Here is a 24,545-nt window from a genome sequence, read left to right as displayed (position 1 = left end):
AACTCTCAGAAGAGAGATTTTTTCCCAATTTCATTCAATGCTTTATCTTTATTGGTACATATATATATATATATTTATTGAATATTCCCTTGTGGCTATAAACTGAGCTATAATATTGCCCATATCAGTTAAAATTGCTGAAAATTGTTGAGTTATGTTTTTCTAAGAAACATACAAAAAGCCTCAGAAATCAACTGAGTTCTAAGTATAGAACTCAATCAGTTCTAAGTATAGACTGAATTTGTTTTATAATTTTGTTATGTAATGCAAATGGACTCAAGCATAGTTTCTCTCTTTGGATAATTTGCACTGGGTACTCAGATTGATGTACACATGAATAGCATGTGCTCATATGGATAACATGTACACACAGATAGTGGAAATATTTGCAAAATAAGCCTCTCTGTGATCATGCTAAGTTCTGTTCTTAGTCCATAAGAAATTTTTTTCCATTTTTGCATGAAAAATGTTCTTCACCAGTAGTTCAAAATTATTGTGCCATCTTTTAAGAAAAAGTTGAGGGTTGTAATTGCAGGCTAACTGGGTTTCATCAGTTGGGTATATTTCTGTCCTACAAAGGAAGACTGACATTTGCAAAGCCTCCTGAGGTTTTTCATGATTGATTGTCTCCATTCACTGGATTAAGCCCTGGCTGTTGATTAAACTACAGAACCAATGCTGGACGGCTCACAACCCCTGAAATTCCAGCTTCAAGGAACCAATCTCACCTCTGCTGGAAGAACAGGAAGCGTTCTAACCACTGAGCAATCTCCAGTTCCTGAGCCTTGTGCCCAGCAATAGCCTATGGTTTACATTGCTAGTTTGACTTTTTCTTATTGGGAAGAATTCTTTATATAGATTACATCCTGCTTTATAAAACATATGTGTCAAGTCTCTTCTGCTCTGTGGTTTTCTTTTTCATTCTTGTCTTTTGAATACTCTCTTGAAGAATGTGATGTCTGTGAAGAAGAATGGGCATATTCAGAGACCACAGCTCAATGGACATTTCCCACTTGAGCATGCCATGGAAACTGATTGAGTCCCAGCACATGGATGGAATGGTCTGCATCCTGGTACCTTCTGATACCAGACCTTTTACATTTAAATAAGATATAATTTACTAGTCGTGTCCTTGGGAAAACCTTTGCTTCCCTTAAGGTCCTGAAAATGTTACATCACATTTTTTACAGAATAAGTTTTATACCGTAACCCTTCCTGAATTCTTTTGGTAGAGTCATCCACCATTACTCACAAAGACATGGATGACATCAACCCTGTTCAAGCTGTATTTTTCTCAGTTGAAAGCTTCTCTACTTTCTCTTAGAGCATTGCCTGTCTTGTCTGTTAATCTGTCGTTAGGTATTTTTTACATTGCTATGCTATTCTTAATGGAATTATTTATTATTGGTTTATAGATTTGTCACTACCTTTCAAATAGAAGCCTCATTTATATTTATTGCCTTATCACCAAATTATATTTATAGGGTCTTTTGGATTTCCTATAAATACAATCCCAAGGCTGAGGAGATAGCTCCATGTGTAAAGTGCTTGCCTTCAAGGGTGAATATTTGACTTTAAATCTCAGAATCCATATAAAACTAGGCACAACAGTATCTATAATCTCAGTGCTCCTATATTGAAATAAAAAATGAAGATATGAGAATCCTGGAAAACTCATGGGGCTGATAGCAAGAAAGAGACCATGCATCTCAAACAAGTTAGAAGACAAGGAACGACACTGCTCATCCACACACAGTTGTTGCAGTGTATATGCGCCCACGCATGCATAAGAATATAAATATGATATATATGCAAATAATGTACTCACACTCTCACACACACACACTTTTATAACTATAGCCCCATTTCTGTAAAAGATCTGCCTCCAGGCTGTAACCCCACCCCCACCATGCCCAGGACTCTGCCCCTCCAAGATCCACTCTGCTGCCTAACCCCACACACCTGAACATCTTCCTCATGGCCAGCCTTCCTCCACAATTTCACCAGACTACATAGACAGGCACAAACCACACTAGTTGGAAAAACAGCAGACTGCACAGGCACAGGTATAAACCACAATAGTTGGGAGAACAGGCATAGGCATAAATCATACCAGTTAGAAGAAAATATGGGTAAATGCCTCTGTAAGAATACATTCAAGAATCAAAAGAGCAATATGGCCTCATCAGAACCCAGTGATCCTACGACAGCCAGACCTGAACATTTCAATGCAGCTGAAACACAAGAAAATGAGCTTAAAAATTATTTTATGAAGATGATAGAGGTTCTTAAAAGAGAAATGAAAAAATTACCGTAAAGAAGTTGAGGAAAAGACAAATAAAAATTGGAAGAGATCAATAAATCCTGTACAGAAAGCCAAGAAAAAACAATCAAACAGGTGAAGGAAATGGCTCAAGACTTGAAAACTAAAATAGAAACAATAAAAAAAACCCCACAAACTGAGGCAATTCTGGAAATGGAAAATCTGGGGGAAGTGAACAGGAACTATAGATAGAAGGATCACCAACAGAATACAAGAGATGGAAGAGAGAATCTCAGGTGTTGAAGATACAATAGAGGAAATAGATTAATCAGTCAAAGAAAATGTTAAATCCAACAAATACCTAGCACAAAATATCCAGGAAATCTGGTAAACCATAAAAAGATCAAATTTAAGAATAACAGGGACAAAAGGAGAAGAATCCCAGTTCAAAAAACAGAAAATATATTCAACAAAGTCATAGAAGAAAACTTTCCGAACATAAAGAAGGTATGCATAGAAAGATATAAGAAGCTTAGAAACTGAAAGGAAATTCATGCCCCGGCAATGCTGAAGCATGCATAGGCAGCCGTATATGGTGGTTCTGTTGAACTTGTCCATACTGGGTTTCATGATCTACCTTGATGAGGATGACTGACCTCTTCCTCAACAAAAAGCTCACAGAACACCAAACAGGCTAGACTAAAAGCTGTCCTTTTCAACAGCATGCCTTCATTTCTATATCAATCTTCTTAACCTTAATACAAATTTCTATTTCTCTGCCCTGGTTAGTGGATTTGTGGAGTTCTGAGCAGTTACAAGAATTCCGTAGGAAGTCTTGCCTTGAATCTTCCAAGAGAATGTTGGAGCATGTAAATTGTTTCCATGGATGCAGCATTTAATAATCCCCAGCTATTTTTCTATTTCATTTATTTGTGAGGGCTCAGGACAAATGCATGTAAGAATCTATAGTTTCAATTGGCTTAATATCTCCTTGCTTACAGTGAGAAGAGTCTACTATTGAAAATAGACTAGAAAACACATAGTAGCAGTTTCTGTGAATTCAGGGTTTCCCATGCGCTGTATTTTTTTTCTCTGATGCCTGAAGTTCTCACAAATTTAACTTAGAGAAAACATCCTGAGGTGATCCTCCTGTGGAATTTGTGTGGTTTATCCGAGAGAGTTAAAATCTCAGGTATATGTCACACCAGACACTAGCATTTTAAATTGGAATTCCAAATGGTGTCTTCTCAGTATTATAACCCAGAAAGTTCTCATGGGTAAATAGATAGCCTACGAAGTTAGTTTAATAAAAATCAAAACCCAAACTATGATGTTTAACGTGTTTGGTGCATTGACTAAGCCTCCTGGGGGCTCCTGGTGTTTAAAGCAACAGTTTGAATAGGACAATAAATGTGGAGCTGACTGTATTTTTTTCTGTTCCTTTCTCATCTGCTAGAAAAATATAGATAATAGAGCTCATTTATTTTCTTTACATTTCTGAGCTCTGCAGATGGGAAAACACAGCCCAGTGGAAATGATTTCTGGCAACCTTGAGAAGATATGTTAGCATTTTGTGGCATTTCTCTCCATGACATGTAAAGCATGGCTCTCCGTCATTGCGGTGTCACAGCAAAGTGTCACAATAAAGCCAAAATAGTGTGCCCTCGGGGAAAACTAGAAAGGCACCATTTTCTATGCACACACAAAGGGTAATATTTATTATAAAGCCTTTCATTTTAGCTCCAAATGCTGTCTGGGCTGTGAGTACTTTGCAGCAGAGAAATGCACAGAACGTGAGCTTTAAAGTGAAATGTTGTGCCTAAACCTAATTTTTGTAAATGTAAATAAAAAGTGAAAAATAGAATGCTGTCCTAGACATGTGGGCATTCCATGGTCTGGGCAGTGGCAGCGTTGGCTGCTGCTGGTGGAGCACAGGAGCCCTGAATTGGCAGCTATGCAGCTCTGTCTTGACCTGGTTTGTCAGCACGGATACTCTTTCCTTCGTCCTTAACGTATAATATAGAAATTATTCTCCCATTTGCTAGATGGGAAATTTGATGTTCCAAAGATCCAGCAGTTTGTGACAGGTTACACAGCCAGGATTACTGAATATGCACCATTTCCCTTAATAGAAGGCAAATCTAAACCTGTACGTTTTAATTTATTAAATATGTTCTTCAGTAGTTTCATGCCCCTTGCATGTATCTGACTGATCCTTCTTACTCCACCCTTTTATCTTATGTCTCCCTCCCATCCCTGTCATTCCAACTCTCCCTAAAAGTCTCTTTTCCACATCCATGTCTTTTTGTTTTGTGACCCCACTGAGTTTAGCCAGGGCTGTCTATCGTGGGTGTGGAACTATCACTAAAGTCTGGTAGTCTCACCTGTGGGAACACAACTGAAGGCAGTGATCTCCCTCTCCGCTAATATCTCTAAGTAGCCAGTAATGCCCCAGGGACGGTTATAGCCCTGTGACTCAGTTCTCTGTTCATGACTGACAACTGACAAGTTACACAGACTCAGGGCAGGCAAATCCGCGGTTGTGAGAATAGTTTCCAATGGCTGTCCTGCCCAGAAGGTAGCGTTTCTCAGTCCTTTGCCTTGTAATCCAGCTTGTGCATTCTTCCTATCCAATCTGAATAGTGTTCTGTGAGGCTGACGGGCCCGGGTGGGTGATATAAATGTCCTGTTTAGAACTGAGTGCTCACTTATTCTCAACACTCTGAATAACTGTGAGTCTCTATTTGCCGCTGTCCAAAGAGAAGCTTCTCTGATCAAAACGGTGAATGGTATTTGTCAATGGGCATAAATATCATTTAGAAAGCATAAATTTGTACTTTTGATTTTAAAATCATTTACATAACTCTTCATCCTACACTTGCAAAATTATTAGTTGCTCCAAATATTGAGCTTGATTTTCACCACCATTGACAGCCATCTCTTAAGGGCCAAGTTACTTCTTCAATTTAATCAGATTTTATTTTATTAAATATTTATGTTAGCTGAATTCTGTTTCTGTGTCTATGTCTGGGTGTGAGTGTGTGCACATGTGAAAGCAAGGGCCAGTGTCATACAGAAGCAAGTCTCTGACCCCTTGGGGCTGGTGTTATTTGCTGTTGTAAACAGTCCCATGTGGATGCTAGGGGCTAAATTCGGGTCCTGAGCAGCACCTGCTCAGAGCCAAGGAGAGGTCTCCCCAACCTTTCCAATGCTGTTGTTTTTTCAGTTGCTGCAGCTCAATATCATCTCTAGATAAAACAGCTGCCACGCAGGCACACCTGAAAATCCCTAGCAAAGCCCCGAGTCAACGCCTTCCCTTCAGTTAGGGAGTTCTCTTCCTTTATATTGTCACTTGCACACAGAATTTGTCCAAATCTATTGTTCTGGTCTGGCAATATGGAGAATAAAACCAACTGTGAGACTCTGCACATCTGTCAGTACCATCAGTTAGCAGTTTTGCTTGTTTGTTTGTGGAATGCCACTTTCTGCGTAAATGAGTAATGGTATATGATAATATTTAAAAGGATAAAGTCTGGAGGACTAGTTAACATGTGTGCATCCCCCCATCATTAAAGAAAGAAATATTTTCTTGGATGATTAGCCCTTCCTAACTAGAACATGATGAATGGCTGCTGGTGCCAGTAAATCTCTTCCTTCACCACCTTCCTCTTAAATGTGATGATAGCAATGCCGCTTCACATGCGCCCCGCCTTTTTAAACACAGATGTGTGTGTGTGGTGCATATTGTTGACCTGAGAGAGGCTTCTTAATTTTTTTTCAATTAACGTTTTGTATCTGCTTATTGGTAATTCTTCTCTTCTGTCCTTCAACACAAACCAACCACTATTCTTTTTCAACTTTGTTTATTCTTTAAAATCTTCATACATCTTATATAATATATTTGATCATGCACATTCACCATTACCTCTTGCCAACTTCTCCTAGTGCCCGGACTCTATCTCACAACTTCAAGTCCTTATCTTTCCTTTTCTTTTTTGTTATTAATGATCCCAAGTCCAGTTAGTGGTTCCCAAGTGTGCCTGAGTGGAGCCATCCACTGGGACATTGACTACCTTTTAGCAGTGATGTCCCCCTCTCTCAGCAACCATTAGCTTCCAATGGCTGCTTCCACAAGAAGCCTCTTTGGCGCTTCCTCATGTTCAAATAAGAATTTTGACTGATTTCATATTGGACAGTTCTTGTGGAAGGAACCACAGCTCCTGTAAGCTGATATGAGTAACAGCCTTGTCCAGTCTAGAAGTCAATATTTCACAGCTTTCTTCCTTATCCACCAGCTCTTACCTTCTTTCCTTCCATTCTTCAGTGATGCTCCCTTGACCTTGGAAAGGGGAGGTTGATATAGATATTTCATCCACAGCTAACCTCTTTCAGTTACTTATGCTTCATTATTTAACAAATTTTAAGTTTCTTCATTAGTTGTTATCCACTGAGGAGGGGGGAATCTTCCCCAATCAGAGTTGAGTACAGCAAATCTATGGGTATAAGGAGGCAATTTAACAGCACAAGTATTTAACATAATAACAGTGACAGTTTCCCCACTAGGGCCTGCGATCTCCCAAGACTTGAGATTTTTGACCAAATTTATAGTCCCAGGCATGAAATCTGTGAACCAGATATCATAGCAAATCAGAAAGTGGCTGGTTGTTCCTATAATATCCACACCACTACTGCAACCTGAACATACCTTGGCAGGGAGGAACTGGGACAGACCATTGGTGTCTTCCAGCCCCACCCCCAGCAGCCTACATAGAACTTTTTGGCACTATAAAAGCTAGCTAGTAAGGGAATAATTCCCTGATCAGTTAAGACAACCACTATTTCTTTAATTTTAAAGTTTAACTCTGTTCCTCATTTCTGAAAGAAGTTATGGACATTTTTCTTCTTGTGTCTATGACTTATTTTACATAGTGTAATACACATCTTCAAAGTATATCCATGTTGATAAATACAACATTTCTTTCTTGTTTGAAGTTGAATTGTACATAGTGTATTATAAACATTTTATTTGTCCATTCATCTGCTATGGTGCTGAGGTCTTTCCACATACTGGTCACTATAAATAGTGATACACACAACATTCAAACCAATATCACAATTCCTCAAAAACAGAGTCACCATTGCTTCACCAATCCAATTTCTGGGAAAAGAATTAAATCTGGAGCCTTCCTGATTAAATCTTTTGTTAGTTTCTTCTCCATTGCTAACTTAAATCACTCCAATTCTTTTTTTTTTCCAATTCTTAAAATGCACTTTCTGTCACCTAAACGGCAGAAAAGTCTCTCCTACTTTCTACAAATTTCCCTGGTTTCTGAGAAGGTCTTAGCAACTTTATCTGAATGTGTTCTGAGATCTTTCAATGAGCGAGACGTTGAGAATTTTTTGAACTCTTCACATACCTGTTACCCCTTACCTCATCTTCATGTCTTTGACTGGTCCTTCCAAAGTGAGCTCCTTGCTAGGACAGTGAGCCTCACGGCAGTTCTGTCTGTCTCTCTGCCTGCCCCCATTCTCTTTCCATCAGCATAGGGTGCAGCTTGAGTTCACATAGTTCTCCACCTTCTGCAGGTCCTCTTACCAGGCTGGCTGAGGCCTCTCCTTACCATCTGGTCAGAATTCCTTTCCTTTCCTGCATTTCCTGTACTCCTTCACTTTAAACCTGGGTTCAAATATGTAAAAAAAAAAAAAAAGTCATTAGTTTATTTAGGAGAACTTACTCATTTCTTCCTATCTATATAATTTTTAGTTTTCTAGTTTGTATCTTTTTTGAGATGTTTGTAACTATTATTCCTCTCTCCTTCCAGGTTCTTCTTTTTTCTCTTTCCTCGCTTGGATGTTTCTTCATCTACTTTTTTATGTTAAGAATGTGTATCTGACTTCCCTGAACTGTTTTCCTGAATATGTCATCCTCTCTGTATAGTGTTCAAGTTAGAATGGAGGCAAGGGCTTCTGGCCAATTTCTTTTTCAGAGCTGGGGTTAGTAAATTGTTTCTCTGCCTCCAGGATTCTTGCTCTTGGATTGTTTTCATGTGGCGCTCGCTCATTCGTCTTCAAAGAGCATTTAACAATATCTGCCTTCGACACACTATTGTCAGGATCCTCTGATCTTCACAGATCATGCCAGGAGAGCCATTCTCTTAACTTCACACAGTAATCTGCATTAATTCTAAGTGGGGTGTGTGGAGGAAATCTGTGTTGAAAGGGTCTCTCTCGGGAGCATTTCCAAACAGAACCATGTGAGACCAGGAATGAGGATAAACTGTTGGCCATTTTTCTGAAATCAAATCTTATCCATCCTCCTTTTGTTAGTTAGATGCACCAAATGAGTGAGGATCCAAAGACACATGTCTATGTAACAGCCCTCCACCTGTCTGTGTCACTGGAGACGGGCTGGTGAAATGTCCACAGCTCGTTCCCTTGCTTGACTGCTCTTTCAGTCAAATCAGGGCCTAAAAACCTGTGGTATCAAAAATCGGAGACATGAGAATGGCAGAAATAAGCAATTTTAGTGTTGTGTTACTATTGGAGAACCCACGGTTTTACCATACTGTACGTTCTTTCTACCTGGAGGTATTTTTTTTTCTGTTTCTCGGGGCTTACAAACTGGTTCATGTCTTATTTCACTTCCTGGGTATGTGATAAAGTAAAGCCCGGATTGGCATATGTGTACACAGTATCAAGGATAAGTCTTGAAATACTCCCGATGTAAAGAGGAATTCCCAGCAGACTGTTAGCACTAATGATGAACCCTAACTCCCGGTCCTAATGCTTTGGGTGAGACTTGGTGAAAGTCAAATGTTAAGCAGCAGCAAGTGCATTTTATCTTGTCTTAATCTGCCCTGCTCTGCTCAATCCAGGGCTGCATATGATTGCTCCATGGCGAAGAAGAGGAGAGCTGAAAAGCAGGCACTGGGGGTGCCAGTTAACAAGCGGAAATCCCTGTTAATGAAACCACGGCACTACAGCCCAGACGTGGACTGCAAGGGAAACCCGGACAACAGGAATGAGGATGATGGCCTCTTAGAGACGAATGATCACTCCACTGCAGGTAGCAAAAAGGCATGGCCCAAACTTTATATATTCCTGTCACCTGACGTCATTCTTATTCTGTAGAATATACAGTTACTAGGGCTGTTAAGTATATTCGGCTTTAGGAACCAAAAGCCAAACACTTGTTTTACTCAATATTCACTTATTAAGGCCCTACATATTTTAATCAGATTCTATTTAAGGTCTGTAGACATAGCTGGATGATGGCCGGAGCTCACTTCAAGTCATGTTTAGGTTATGCCTCTTTGTGTAGAAAGTAGTAGATACTAAGCCTTAAAGCTAAAGAGTATGTCTGAGTAGGTGTTAATTTCTAAAAGAACCCTTCAAATTGCAGGACATATTTAAGCTTTAAGACAACTTTTCAATGACAAAGGTAAACGTAATGTTCATTGCTGATATATATATGTATGTATATATATATATATACATACATATTTATTGCCTATGTATATTGCTAAAACATTAATACATAATTTGTTTTATCACTATGTAAAATATTATTTAGCTCCAAAATATAATGGTAATAATAGGACTCAGTGTAGGTGTTTTGTGACATCCATATTTTTATAATCTTCAAATAATACTTAGAACAATAGATTGCAGCAGTGATCTCAGGTGATTGTCCTTGAGGCTTCTTCAGTGGGAGAACAATATAGAAAAGATATCTCTGTGCCTGTGTTCTAAAATAAGTCATTTAAGCTTATCTTTATAATACGTTGATTCAATCCTTGGCTCACTTTTCAGACATCTTTTTCAGGATGAATGAAACGTAGCTTCTACTCTAAGGACTTAGAGTTTGTGTCTTCCTAGATCTCGGTTGCTGGCAATCACTTGCATCCACCAGTTGAAGTGTCGTTGATTGGTTTGTGAGTGAGACTAAGGTGTCAGACATGCAAAAAAATCCTCAAAACCTATGAAAAGTTTAAGTTATAAGGCTTGACTAATAAAAACTGGAATGAGACAAGCACATTAATATATTAAATATATACCCTTAAATATATTAAATATATTTTTATTAAATATGTACCTTTTACTATATGTGACATTTAGGGAATCAGCATAATAATAAGTTAATTATTTACTTGAAAACTTAAACAAATGGAAGTAAAATTCTAGAAATAGTCCTAGACATTATTTTTAAAAATATAAAAATATATTGACCAAGGATGTTCCCAGTCAGAGAATCTTCATTATCTTGGCTAAGTATTGAAGATTCCACGCCTAAAACAGTGTTGTCTTCTGATTGGTGGATGGATAATGACGATTTTAGACTTCTCTCATATAGTATACGATTTTCAGCATCAAGGCTCATATTTAAATTGTAATTATCTTTAACTTTTTCAATTTCCTTGAGCTGGTCACTTTTATGTATTGATGCATGGACATAACAGATGAAATCTGATCTTAGGTGTTCTTGGACCACTGTGGAGTTGAGATCTTTGCTTGCAGCTTGTCCTAGAGCCAGAGACTTTATCAGGTCTGCGGGCCTCCCACCTTCTGCTCTAACAATTTGATCATCATAAATGTTGATTATCAGTTAGGAGAATATTGTTCACATACATCCAGTAAAATATTTAGTCATAAGCACTTATAGGCATCTATTTGCAGGCTTACAAAGGCTGATGGTTGCATTTAATATTAGAACTACTAGTGATAGTGATGCTGAAATTACCATGGTGACAATTAATTTTCATCTCTTTATATGTTGCACACATATAAACGACATCATTTAGTTCATTTTACAGTGTCACATAGTATGTAGAACCTTGATCTTGGTTTTACAGGTGAAATAATTAAACACCAAAAAGAGTTAACTCTGAAAGTAGCACAGACTGCAGACCGGGGAGGAAGTATCTAGTAGACTATCTAAAGAGCAAGCAAACTAGCTCTATCCCAGTTTCTCTGCAGGCTCAGTCCCCCTGCCCATACACCCCTCAGAATGCATACTGGGCAGAGTTTTCACAATGTCTACATGAAGCTACAATTTCTAAAAAAATGACAGGCCATGAATGTCCCTCTCCAAGGTCAAGAGAGAAAAGATTTTAATTTGCCTTCAGTTTTTGAGAAACCTTAAGGCCAGCCACAGAAGGAGAGGGTACCGAGCCTAGTGCTCAGTGCAACAGAAGAGCACCTAACTTCAGTGCTCCTCTGATCCAGACTCCTCATTGTCTTTGCCTTAGCAGGAGTCTGTCTAGTTGTATTTTCAGCTGGACCACTCAGATAATGAGAATATAAAGGATCCATGAAGGCTAAGGTCATGCTCTTGAATTCTGTGTTTCATTCCTCTGTTTGACTCAGACTGTACCCCACGTTTTAGCCTGACTCAAAAAACTACATGTGGCCACTATTGTGGGTAGCTAGAAATTCCTTCCTGCCTGGGGAGGTGAACATCAGGAAGCAAGACAAACTTAGACTCCTGGAACAGACAGAAAATGATTCATCATGGTTCAAAGTATACCCATTATGGAGTTCCCAGCAGCATGGCCATGTGCTTCGGACCTGAGAATACCTGCCTAAGACACAGAAGCTTCTAGGGGTTGAAATTACACTTATAATATGTCATCTTCAATAAAAAAGGTAAAGAACAAACCACTCCAGTCTCAGAATTTTAGAAGATAAATTTATTTTTCTATGGCTTTTATTCCTGCCCAAATTTCATATTCAAAATCTCTAATAAATGAATTTACCTGTAAAAGTGTCCTTCCTGGATATAGAAGCAAAACTGAATCCAGTGTCTATAAAACCCAGTCACACTAAGAAGTTCATTCCAAACTCAGTGGCATTTTAAGAGGAGTTCAGAGAAAAGATAGATGATAGGTAGGTAAGTAGATAGATAGATAGATAGATAGATAGATAGATAGATAGATAGATAGATAGATAGATAGATGTGAAATTTTATGAACTAAGTATAGGATTACCAACAACTCATCATGGAAACCTTGGTCTACAGTCAGGAACTAAATTGAACTTTTATATACCAGACAAAACTGTATTTTTTTAACTACACAAAGGAAAGTTTCCCAGCCCAAACTACTGCCAACCATACATGCTTAGACATTCGCACAGGACAGAGAAAGGCTTAGGTCATTTCTGAAACTGCCAGCCTGTTACCTGCTGGAAGTTGACCTTAGTGTTCCCAATTTGCCATCTTTGTAGTATTAGCAAAGTTAAGGTCTGTGTTGCATGAGAGTTTTGTTTATATTTGCATTTTTGACCAATAACTTAAGGATCATTGTTCTTATTTAACCCAAATTAACTTGAAGTACATTCAAGTGTCTTCCTATAAATTTATTATGAAAAGGGTTTCAATTTAGAAAAGCATTTGGCTATTTACATTCTTAGTATCATCTCCTGAAAATGGCTGTGTTACATGAGACATCTTCTCTAGTAAGGCTTTCTAGCCTGTGGGATACTTGGGTTAGGTAACAGAAACAAGGACACAGGCTTCAAACCATGTGAACCCTGGTCTGTACTCAGCCCTCTCCTGAATAGCTGTGTGGTCTTGAGCAAGTCTCGGCAGACCTGGAACAGCAGTTTCTCCGGGAGATGGACTGGAAAGCACTTTGTAGTGTTGTAAAATAGATAATGGAGCACTGTGCTAGGCACATGAGTTCACTGTCCTAGGAAGGGTCACGGGGTCATCTAGTCATTGGTCCATCCTCATTCTGAAGATGAAAACCCCTGCTCCAGAGAGCAAGAGCTAACTAGAGTCATGCAAGCAGATGGTCTTTGCCAATGGCATATGCAGTCTCTAGACCTCACGTGTTTGTGTATTGTGCCCCAGCTTCCAGTTCTGAGGGCAGATGCCAGTCTGTGCTCCAGTCCTCAAAGGCTTATATGGAGAGCCCACCTTGCTGAGCTTTCCTCTGTGCAGCCTCTGTTGTTCCTTAGGATGACTTCTGCTGATGGAAGTAGACCGAGCATGGTCATGTTGAGGAGTCCGCTAGTCCCTGATGTCTTTTAAATAGTACCTGAGAAAAGGGGGCGGGAGCCATCACTTACTGAGTTGTGGGCTCCTGTGATCTCTGCAGTGATGTGCAGGCTGTGTTACAGTCCCCACAGTACAAATGAAAACCCCAGGCTCAAACAAACAGAACAGCCTGCTCAGCAAGCGTAGACACTAACAACAGAGCTCAAGCTCCTCCCCTCTGCAACAGACCTTATTACTCTTTCGGAAAACAATATTGCAAAATAGAGAGAAGAGGGGGCCAGTGGCCAAACTGGGAGAACCGGCACCTTGTCACTGATCTGTCATGTCAAATGCTAACTTAGGGTTTTTCTCCTGCCCACAGTGAGATCTAGGAAGGCTTTTCAGAAAAAAGGAATGTGGATTTGTGGCTTGGACTATCCCTAGAAACCAATGCGTGTGACAGTGTGGACACCCCTGGCTTGGGGCTTCTATCTTTCTAAGGAATAATTAATAAATATTTTCTTTTAGCATCTAACAAACAGTTGAACCAAACAATGAGGTAAACTGGAAATGACCCGGAATGAAGTAGTTGGCAGTCACTCAGTGAAGTGCATTGTCGTGCACATGCGTGAGTTTGTCACCCCTCCTCTCTGGTGAGCTGCACTTAATAGGAATATTTTAAACTATGTAGCTAAGCAACAGAGGTAATTGTTGCTTTCTAGAGCTTTTGTTAGCACTCTAACACAGCCCAAATATGCATAATTAGGTATAATGTCTATAAATCATTATTGTACACATGTGGGTAGTTAAGTGGAGTGAGAGAATAGTTCAATGAATTGAGCATATTCACTGAAAATGCTTTTTATTTGTTTTCTGTAGTTCATAATACTTTAAAATTATCATAACCCTTTACACTTTCTCTTAATAGCCAACTGTGATATTGAGAAAAACTTCATTTGCATTTTAGACTATGTTTAATATATTATTTAAAGCTGGAGTTGCTCTGATGTAGGCTCAGGAGAGGATAGGCTCATCCTATCAACGTTGTGTGCTTGTTTATACAGCCTCTTTTCTAGGAACTGAAATGTTAAATTTTTCAGTTTGTGTTGAATAGATCCCAACAAAAGACTGCACCCTATAATCAGCATTATTTACAGGGGCTAGTGTTGTGACTGAATTCTTCTCCGCATCCAAAAATGCTTTTAGTTACTATGGCAATATTTACTTGATCCTGGCAGTCCAGTGTTGATTTAGGGAGATAATTACCAGAAAGGAAGATGATGGAGATGTATTTTTGAGTGTCCTTGTCAGAGACAATGTTTATAAAAAATTGAATGAGACCAAAAAAAAAAATGCACATTGTCTTCCAGGCAGACACCCTCTCCCACAGCTTCATGCTGATGGCCGTACTTTCCTCCAAAGATGTTTATTAGCCCAGGAGGCTCTTCACTTGTTGTCTTTACCAGTATTTAAGGGGGCTTATCATTTTATGTTTCCCATCCCCCACCTGTCTTGTTGGATTCTGTTGTTGTTCTGGCAGATGTTAGCAGACTTGTGGTGGGCTGTTTAGTACATTTTACAGCCTGGTGTGCATGGAGAATGCATGTAGTTTGGATTCTCCTTTGGAGAGTTTGCATGGGGGCAGCTTTGGTGAACCTACCATACATGCATGCATACATACATACATACATACATACATACATACAACAAAACAAGGAAATGAGTGGTACTGACAGCTGCTGTGGAGTGGACTGGACCCTTGGAGGTCTACTCTTGGTCACAGGATCCAAGTCGTTCACATCTGACACCCTCAAACCAACACCCCCTCTCATTTCCTTTTCTTTATAACACATATACATGCACATGTCAGACAAGAACATGTATTACTATTTAAATCACCAAAGCCCAATGATTATCCCATTTATGTTTCCCCAAATATAGAATTGTAACTTGACACTGAAAAGGAAGACTTGAGAGCTTCTGAGTTCCTCAGTTGTAATCCATATAGAGGTGTGTGTATCTTAGTTAACGTTGCATAAACACTGAGATCATTTCTGAGAAACTACAAAGAATAAAATTCAAATAAGCCCCAAAACACATTGCCATGATCCATAGAAATTTGATGAGCATTTTCCTGCAGTGTGTAGCATGCACATTCAAGGTCCCTCTGGCGGCTAAGATGTAGGGGGTGTAACAGCAGGAACCTCATTGTGGCGCTGTTGCGGAAGTACCAACCTCTGTCATAATAGTACCCTAAAAGGACTTAGCTCTTCATATGCAGAAGATTAGCAAAGTACTAATCTTATTTTGTTTCATTTGTATTTTTCTCACCAACGTTTGCAAAATTAATAAACATTCCACATTATGCATATTTTATAGGCATACCAGTATCCATGCCTACATGCATGCAGATTTATACATATACAAGAGTATATATGGTCATATGTATGTAAATAGTTATGGAAGCTCCTTAAAATATTTTTGCTTTCTTGTTTGGTTGATTGGCTACATTTTAAAGGTAGGATCTCACTTGTGGTCAAGACTAGCCTTGAGCTTGCTAACCTCCTTCCTAGGATTCCTAAATATTGGGATTACACAGGTTCCCGTCACTATGCCCAGGCCCTTTAAATATTTTTGTTCTGCTTTCTGTTTTCTTTTCTTGTAGAGGGAAACATGGTAAAGCCTGTAGAGGAGACCCTTCATTCACCTGCCCAAGAAAACTCGCTCCAGACAGAAGACCAATATGCGTGTTATCCAGAGCTCATGGGTAAATCTCTAATGCACCTAGGCAAATACGAAGAAAGCCTGTCTGTGCCAACCATAAGAGAAAACTTAAACGATAGTGGCATCCAGTCTTTAAAAGCAGAGAGTGACGAGGCAGATGGGTGCTGTACGAGCCATTCAGACGATGGAAGGGACAAAGTCCTCAGCTCCCAGCCACCTTTCTGCTCCTCTGGCGACAGTGAAAGTGACTCTGACGGCGCCGAGAATGGATGGGGCAGAGGCTCCGTTTCCTCAGAAGACACGGACCCTCACAGAGGCCACAAACACAAGCCGGCATACTCTAAAAAAGACCTGCTGGAGGTTCCTGGGATAAAAGCTGAAGGTGACAAATTTGCCCCATGTGAGAACAGGTCTGATTCCGACACCGAAGGGAGTGACCCACAGAACTCCCACACGGAACCCTTGGCTGTCAAAGCCCGGCCTTCCTTTCCAGAGGCTGAAGATGGTGAGAGCCTGGTCCCCAGTACAGAGGAGCCTGGAGAAGTGGATGAAGTGAAGGGGAACCTGAGTTTGTTGGAGCAAGCTATTGCTCTGCAGTCTGAACGAGGTTCTGTCTTCCATCACACCTACAAGGAGCTGGACTGCTTTCTCCTGGACCACCTGGTGAGGGAGCGGAGGCAACCCAAGGTTACTGACACTGGTGGAAGACAAATCTTTAACAATAAACGTAAGCACATTTTTATATTCGTTGCAGGAAGTAAGGTGATTTAGAATTTGAAAATGTTAAATGTGCCTATTCCTTCTAAATTAGCCTTTTGACGACTTAATGTAATTTAAAAATCAATTCATAATCATGAAACTTGCCATTTCTTACTTTGCAGCCACTCTTTTGTTCACTGTCAGCTCAGGGTCCGTGGATGCTTTGGTGTCTTAACACCTGACACATTTACCCTCTCTGCTTTTCTCATTGGATTAGCTGTTCAGAATCGCACCAGACCTTTTAACAATGCTTGACTGGATATTTTATTTAAGACTTTAACTTATTTCATTAGGCAAATCGAGTCTAGAATTTAATTTTTCTTTCAATATTTTGTTCTGGGATTATGGGGCTGCTTTCAGGCTTCAAAATGAAAAACATCACATCGCTGGTAAGCCAGGCAGGATGTTCTGAGGCTCCTTACGGTTAAGCCAGGTGTTAATCTACTTGTAAGATGATGATTTCCCAGCTCTCCAGTGACAGCCCATAGATACCTGGTCAGACTTCAATTGGCAGGGGTATGTACTTGGAGAAGACCTTAGATTGCTCTCCCAACATCAGGGGAATGATGTATCTCCCCTGCTGGAGGACTATGCCTGTTCTCACACTCGAAGCCTGTAGTGTTTGTTAGTAGCCACTCCCATAGTCCACAGGTGCCCAGAGGAACACTTAACATGGCTATGCCCAGGGTTGGTCAGATTCAGACCTCCAAAGAGTGTGGTTATTGTTCTTGTTGTTTTCAGCGGATTGTTGGACCCCTGGAATCTGATTGCCACAGAATCATGGAAACATATAAGGGAATACCATGCTCCTTGATCTTGAGGGCTTGGAGGAATAACATCTGTGTGGTCAGAAGTTCTAACTGGGGAAAGTGATGCACAAGGGAATTGTTTGATAATCTGAAGTCGCTGTTGATACTTACCTGCCACTCAACAGTGCCTTGCGACTCAGAAAGTAGAAAGACTAAGTATAGTAAGGAAGGTGTGAGCGGGATGGAGCAGGATGCTAACGAGGAATGTGCAGTCGCAGACAGGACTTTCTTTATATCAGTAATTAATTTCTTAATTTTTCCTTATTTACATTTTTATAAAGATAAACTACAAAATCTGTATAAAGGATGCACTCCAATCTAAGTCAGATGTTGTTGGTTTTGAGGTCTATATTTCTCTTGTTTACCGTCCTTGAAATCAGAAGGGCATGCAACAGTTTAGCCTTCAACTTTTTTTTTTAAATCACATATAAAATAATGTTATAGCTTTCAACTGATAATATTTTTCAGGCAGTGAAATCCCAGGTTTGTAGAAATTTATTTCAACTGTAAGTTCAAATGCTTGATGGTTTTTGGTTATTTTATAACGTTTTTAAATCATTTTATATTTTCAAAATTAGTAACACAATAGGGTGTGTATAGCAACACTTGGTAGTGTAGTGGCTTAGGGCACTACTGGGGAGAGTAGATGAATTAACAGGATGTCGTGTGGCAGAGGCCTGGCATTGCTTTAGGTTTCAAAGCCCCTGAAAGGTGACCAGGCTCAGCTGAGGCAAGCATGGAAGGTGGGATCCGGGTTGCTGTCTGTGTATGGATACTGGTACCCACAGAGTCTGCACTCGGCATTCATACACCCTCCGCTTGACGCTCCTAGAATCGGGAATCTGGGGGATTGTTCTTGGACCTGCATTCTCTGTTTGTAAGTGATCGTTCAAGCTGTCATTTGCTGCCATCTTTAAAAAATACTGTTCCGATTTGGCGGACACTTTGCTCATGGACTCTGCTGTTAAGGACAGAACACTAAGATTTTAACATGTCGTCCTACCCAAGTTCACAGAGGGGTCAGGAAGGCTCCAGTAAGTTTGTAAACTCTGCTCTGGAACATTCGGAGATGAGGCTGCGGTGTGGGCACTGTGCTACCTAACATGTGGCCCTTGTTGAGTAGAAGAGCAAGGGGAACAATGGGGCAAGGCTGCCTGGGAAGAAGGAGGACGGTCCCAGGCAAACCAGGACACAGCAGCACTGGAGGATGAAGGCCCTTCATTGTGTAGTACTATACAAAGAAAATGAAAGAAGAGGCAGGCTGAGCAGCTGCCCTGAGCCGGTGCTCAGGTTTCTTATCATGCAAACAGGTTCTGCCCTCCAGAGCATTTTCATCTGCAGCTTTGTGTTAGGAGGCCCAGGAGAGAGCCGCAGACAAAGGGGTATGGTGGACTGTCAGTGGGCCCCACCTGGGCAGGTGCCAGCCCTGTTATCTCCAACACCCTTCCTGGCTTCCCTCAGACGCACAGTGTGCCGAAGAGGGGAAGTGCTCCCTGCCAGCCCTGTCAGTGCTTAGAAATGTGGTGTCATGTGGACAAGATCCAAGAGAGGAGGCACATCAAAACAGACTTGGTGGTTTCTCTCCTCTACGTGAGTGGCAGTTTGCAATGGTGTCAAACCTCTCGGTTCATTTCTATCAAACTTCAAAGACTTTGACCTACAGGGTTTACATGCCTAGAAGGACTTGAAGCTTGGCATTACATTACTGTTAAGTAAAACTTGTTTGCACCAAGTCCTAGAACATCACAATCTGAATATCCTTCTTTTCTCTTACAGAGTACAGAAAGGAGCATCCTTCCACATCCATCATTTTAGTTAAATCTGTCTCTAGTGAACCACGCTGTTTCCCAGCATCCCTGCCTTGGTCCTTCTCTGTGCATTTGCAGTGCTCTGATTGCAGCCTCCTGACTGGTCCTAAACTGTCAGTGCTGGCTACAACTTGGGGGATCCTCAGCCCCTCCTTCTTTTCTGAAACCATGCCCCCATGTAATTGGATTACACACAGCCTGCTGTGCCCCATCTGCCTAGAACTGCTTGTAATCTAACAACTGGAATGAGTTGGTTTTACAGAGATACGTCTGTTCATGCGGTGTAGAGCCATGGAGATGTCTGACACATCCCCTATCCGTGACCTGCTCTGGGTGGTTTCCTTAGAGCAGGAGGGTGTGAGCTTCCCATCCCCACATGACAGGGCCCTTTCACATACTCCAGGCCAGCAGCTTCACGAGCAGGGTCTCATAGATTACTTATTGTCACTGTGGGCCTCACATCTGCTCAGTATTCTTGTTGGTCCACATTGAGAGTTGCACATCCCTCCTGAAGGCTGTTTTTGCTTCTTTCTCTGAGTACTCACATGCTTCTAGCTTTCTGACCAACACACACACACACACACACACACACACACACACACACATACAATTTCTCCTGATTAGTATCATCCTGAGCTCAAGTTGGGTTAGTTTGGACCATAAGATTGCATTTCTGTGTCATTTACTTACCAGTTTGGCCATATGTGCATGCATGTGTGTGCATGTGTTATATGATTGTACATGTATGCTTGTATGTTTGTGTGTCATATGTGCACATGGATGTAAGTGCGTGTTCATGTGTGTATGCACATGTTTCTCTATGTGCATACATGCACATGTGTGTTTGCACAGATGCATGTGTGTGCACATGTTCATGTGTGTGCTCCTATACGAATATATGCATATGTCTGTTCATGTCAATGCCAACCTCATCCATATTCCTATTCTGCACTCATGTTATGCATTTATTTATAAGCCTCTCTCTCAACACCCTGAGTACCAGGAAATCAAACTCCTGGCATTTTCTTCATCCCTTCCATCTTGGGCTCCTATTCTGTGGCAACTGTCATTCCTGGGAGCCCCACCCTCACAGGTTCCGAGTCCTCCCGTAGCTGGGAAGCCCGATAATTTTTCCTTCTCCTCAGATGCTACACTCGAACACTTCCCTTCAAAGTCTTCTCCATCACCTCAACTCTGAATTTCTGCAGCTGTGACCACAGCATCCTTCTGTGGTCACCTCACTCCCGAGAGTTTGTCCCTAGGGGGCACAGATTCTTGGAGATATTTTTTTTCCACTTGCTTGTATAGGACACAGCCTATTGATTCCCATCAGCTGCTCTGCATAAAGCCAGCTCAACTTGTATGTGAGTAGCTGGTCTACCCTCCCAACTTCACCTGCTGCCAGGGACCCACAAGGACAAAGCCAGAGAGGCCATCTGCCTATATGGTGGGCTCTTTGTCTTGTAGTTTTAAATCTGTCTTTCTCTAAACTCTTTCAAAAGAGAATGGCTTGAGGTTAAATAAATTCTCCTTTCTTGCTTTTCTTCTTTTTATTTTTTTTTCCAGGAGCATGGTCACCTTCTGGCACAGGATGACTTTTCATAATAAAGACTTAACTCCATTATGTGACATGATAACTTAAATCCATCTCTGTGTTTTTAACAATCCCTTGCCCTGTGGCAGCCTTTGCTTAGGAATCCAAGAAAATTAAAAATGTGTTTTGCTTCCACGGGTCTTAGTTGAGGGTTTTATTCAAGGCAACATAAGAAGAATGTTTACGATGGCGAACCTGAACAGAGCGTGAGTGACCCCACAAGGCCACCCTATTGAGTGATGAGGAGGAAGCACCGTGTGAGTGTCTTAATTCAATTTCTCTTTAGATTCGCCAAGGCCTGAAAGGAGGGAGGCCAAGTGCCCCATCCCTGGCTGTGACGGCACGGGGCACGTAACTGGGCTCTATCCCCACCATCGCAGCCTTTCCGGGTGCCCCCACAAAGTGCGAGTTCCTCTGGAAAGTGAGTATCCCTCGTTCTGAGGTCACACCTACGCCATCATCCACACAGTGCAACCTCATGCGGCTGTCCCCCCTTCCTCTGGTTAGAACTAGAATGGAAATATAATCTATCTTCACATGTTAAGCAATCTCCATGTAATTCTTTGAGGTGGTTGTGCGTTTATTTGTTTCTGACTTTGAGACCAGGTCTGGCTTCTGCAGCCCTCGGGCGTCTTCCTCTACCATGCCCAGTTTAGCTATTGTTCTAACATATAGTTTATTAGAAAAGTTCCAGAGCAGTAATTTCAGCCGTAGTGACCTCCCAACCTGCCCTCACCATGAGGTCACATGCTCCTTAGAGTTCTCTCAGGAGGCTCTGTCCCATCTGAGCCCCCTGGAGCAACAGCAGCCTTTCCTCCCTCATCCCAGCTGTAGTGATTCAGTGCTTTGGGCTGCAGAAGAGAAGGGACAGATTAGCTGGAAACACTGGGATCTTACACAATTTCTCAACCTGTTACTGGGACAGTTCTTGGGCTACCCCATAAGTAAAAGTGGGGATACCTTGACATCCCCAGCTGTCAGGATTTGGAGAATCGCTAGTTTTTCCCCACCTGGTCTAACTGCAGTATTAACAGTTCCTTGCTCTAACTCTCTTATCCTTCATTCAGACTTCCTCTTACCAGTAGTCACGTGGCAGGGGAGGGTGGATGGACAGAAGCAAAAGAGACCACTTAGGAACCGTCCAGGTTAAGGTGAAAGGATTGAAAGAGCTGTGGCACTTGTGGAAAAACAAGATCTCTGGTGCTGTAGAGAAATGTCCTTAGTGGGTGACTAACGAGCTTCTCAGGTCAGACAAGAGAGAGGCAGCAGGCTCTGTCCCAGCACGTGTGTTCGTGGCCCCAAAACCACAGAGGACAGGGGCAGGGGTATCTAGGGCTGAAACTGTTTGACAGTCAGAGGAGCTTAGACATGAACTAACTTTCTGGGTTTTCTTTCTGAAGTTATGAGGGGTTTTTGTTCAGTATGAACACATTCCAGGAAGAATCATGGGGAACTGCCTATGTGAAGTCATTTGAGTGTAAAATGGAGAAGTAAATTTGATGCTATCTTATATATAATGTATGTATGCACGTACGGTAAATTGTTCTTACCTTTAACATGATATTTTATGCTTAGTTCTTGCCATGCATGAGAACGTGCTCAAGTGTCCCACCCCAGGATGCACAGGAAGGGGACATGTGAACAGCAATCGCAACACTCACAGAAGGTATTTTGATAACTTGCCAATAATTTACGTTGCAAAGTGCAAAAGAAACGTTCCACAAATGAAATAATAGGCCACGGTTGAGAGAACTGGTGTGTCATTGTTAAATGTTACCTCTTGAAATAGCTACCAAGAAGTCTCAACCTCAGAAAAATTTACATTAGTGGTCAACTAAATAATGAAACAGTTGTGTTGGAAGATGCACAGGCCCCATGTCTACAGAGAAACATGAACAGGCTGGCATCAGTGCTCCCTATGGGTTAGCCCACTCAGCAGACATTTAGAAGGGTTTTACATTTGTAAGTATAGGACTTTGAGTGTAAACCACACAAGGCATATATGCCAATTTTATTAAAATTTAAACTAAAATTAAACTAAACTAAAAGCACACTGTATGTATTTACATACAAATATATGGTGTATACAAGTGGATATTTTAAGCAAAATTTTATTTTATTTTTACCATGAATTTTTTTAATGTTTCTGTACCACATGTGTGCAGTGCCCACAGAGTTATAGAAGAAGGTGTGGACTTTCCTAGAACTAGAGTTATAGATAGTTATGAACTGCCATGTAGGTGCTGTGAATCAAACCCAAGTCCTCTGGGAAAGTAGCCAGTGTTCTTAACCACAGAGTCCTCTTTCCATTCCTGCATTATTTTAATGTTATGCACACATTTTATATTATACATGGAGTGTGTGATTGAGTTATGGTTTGGCTTATAATAATATTGCCAAAAGTTTCATATTTGTGCCTTCAATTTAACTAAGATATGAAATTTAGCCTCTAAAATTTTGCTAAAATTCCTAAGGTAGGCATGGAGTTTTCAGGCTCGCTTCTATAGTCAGACAATTGTCTGTGGGAATGAGCACTTTGGTTTTAAAAGACTGAGTTTCAGAATTTTTTGGTATTTCCCCATTACATAACATGTTGATTTTTTTTTTTAAAAAAAATGTATTCACTAGTTGTCACCTCTGAGATGGAGGTCAGGAACAAATATAGACACTGAATCTGTAAACCCTTTGGGATCTTTTGTATGACAATGGTGCTAAGTGAACTATTAATATGACTTAACATTTGCTGTACTCCAAGGGTGCTGTGTGTCTGTGCCAAGGCAGACCTCATTGTCACGCTCACTCACACCCTCCAACGCTTCTTCTTTTGACACAGTCTTTCGGGTTGTCCCATTGCTGCGGCTGAAAAGTTGGCAATGACCCAGGACAAAGGTCAACTTGATTCTTCCCAAACTGGACACTGTCCTGAGCAAGCTCACAGGTATGAACCCTCCTGTTCATATTGGATCCCACCCAGCAGAGCCTCTGTTTCAAATGTGTCATTTCACGAACATCTGCTTGTCATGTTCAGTCACTAGTAGGTTGATGTGGGCAGCCAGTTTGCAAGACCAGTAAATGGTAACATCATTCAAATGATCTAGGGGATATTTCAGAAGTTTAATTTAATTTCCCTATCTTTACAAGGCTAGCATAATACTGGCAGGCCCAAAAGAATGAAATATACAATCACATATATTAATCAAATTTCTCTGGTACTAATATAACACCAGGTAGCCTCCCATTTGTGATGGAATTCTTTCCTGCCTGGAGGAAACTTCATCAGGAACATTTCAAAGTATGAGATTATTATGTGCTGTCTTTAGGTTTACATATACACAGGGCTTCCATGGTAGGTATCTGGTAACAAATGTCTCCATGGTCCCCTGAGTGCCCAGGTTCTTCATAATATCTAGTAGTTTCAACGAAATTTTACATAAAATGAGTGTTGATACTTAAGGTGATAGAAAGCTTATTCTGCAACCATCATGTATATAGTAAAAGTTATTTGAGAAGAAATAAAGGTATCAAATAACTGTTGTCAGTGAGCTACTAAAACTGCAAAAACAATTAGTAGGTACTTTAGTATTTCCAGGGTGTTACTTAACATGGGGTT

At 40.8% G+C, this 24,545-nt stretch overlaps 1 protein-coding gene across 4 annotated transcripts in view; it reads left to right on the top strand.

Annotated features, from left to right (window-relative positions):
* The window catches only part of St18 (ST18, C2H2C-type zinc finger), a 123,274-nt gene that overhangs the window by 52,792 nt on the left and 45,937 nt on the right, over positions 1-24,545 (top strand). For all 4 annotated transcript variants that reach the window (XM_026786744.1, XM_013351942.2, XM_026786742.1 and 1 more), the window contains 5 exons: positions 9,139-9,329; positions 15,907-16,692; positions 21,222-21,356; positions 22,511-22,601; positions 23,769-23,873. In XM_026786744.1, coding sequence (XP_026642545.1) covers positions 9,139-9,329; positions 15,907-16,692; positions 21,222-21,356; positions 22,511-22,601; positions 23,769-23,873 — 1,308 coding nt within the window. The remainder of the gene's footprint in view (positions 1-9,138; positions 9,330-15,906; positions 16,693-21,221; positions 21,357-22,510; positions 22,602-23,768; positions 23,874-24,545) is intronic.

The sequence above is a fragment of the Microtus ochrogaster genome, linkage group LG5, assembly GCF_000317375.1.
Source record: "Microtus ochrogaster isolate Prairie Vole_2 linkage group LG5, MicOch1.0, whole genome shotgun sequence".
Lineage (NCBI taxonomy): Eukaryota > Metazoa > Chordata > Mammalia > Rodentia > Cricetidae > Microtus > Microtus ochrogaster.
This window is presented reverse-complemented; position numbering and strand designations above follow the sequence as displayed.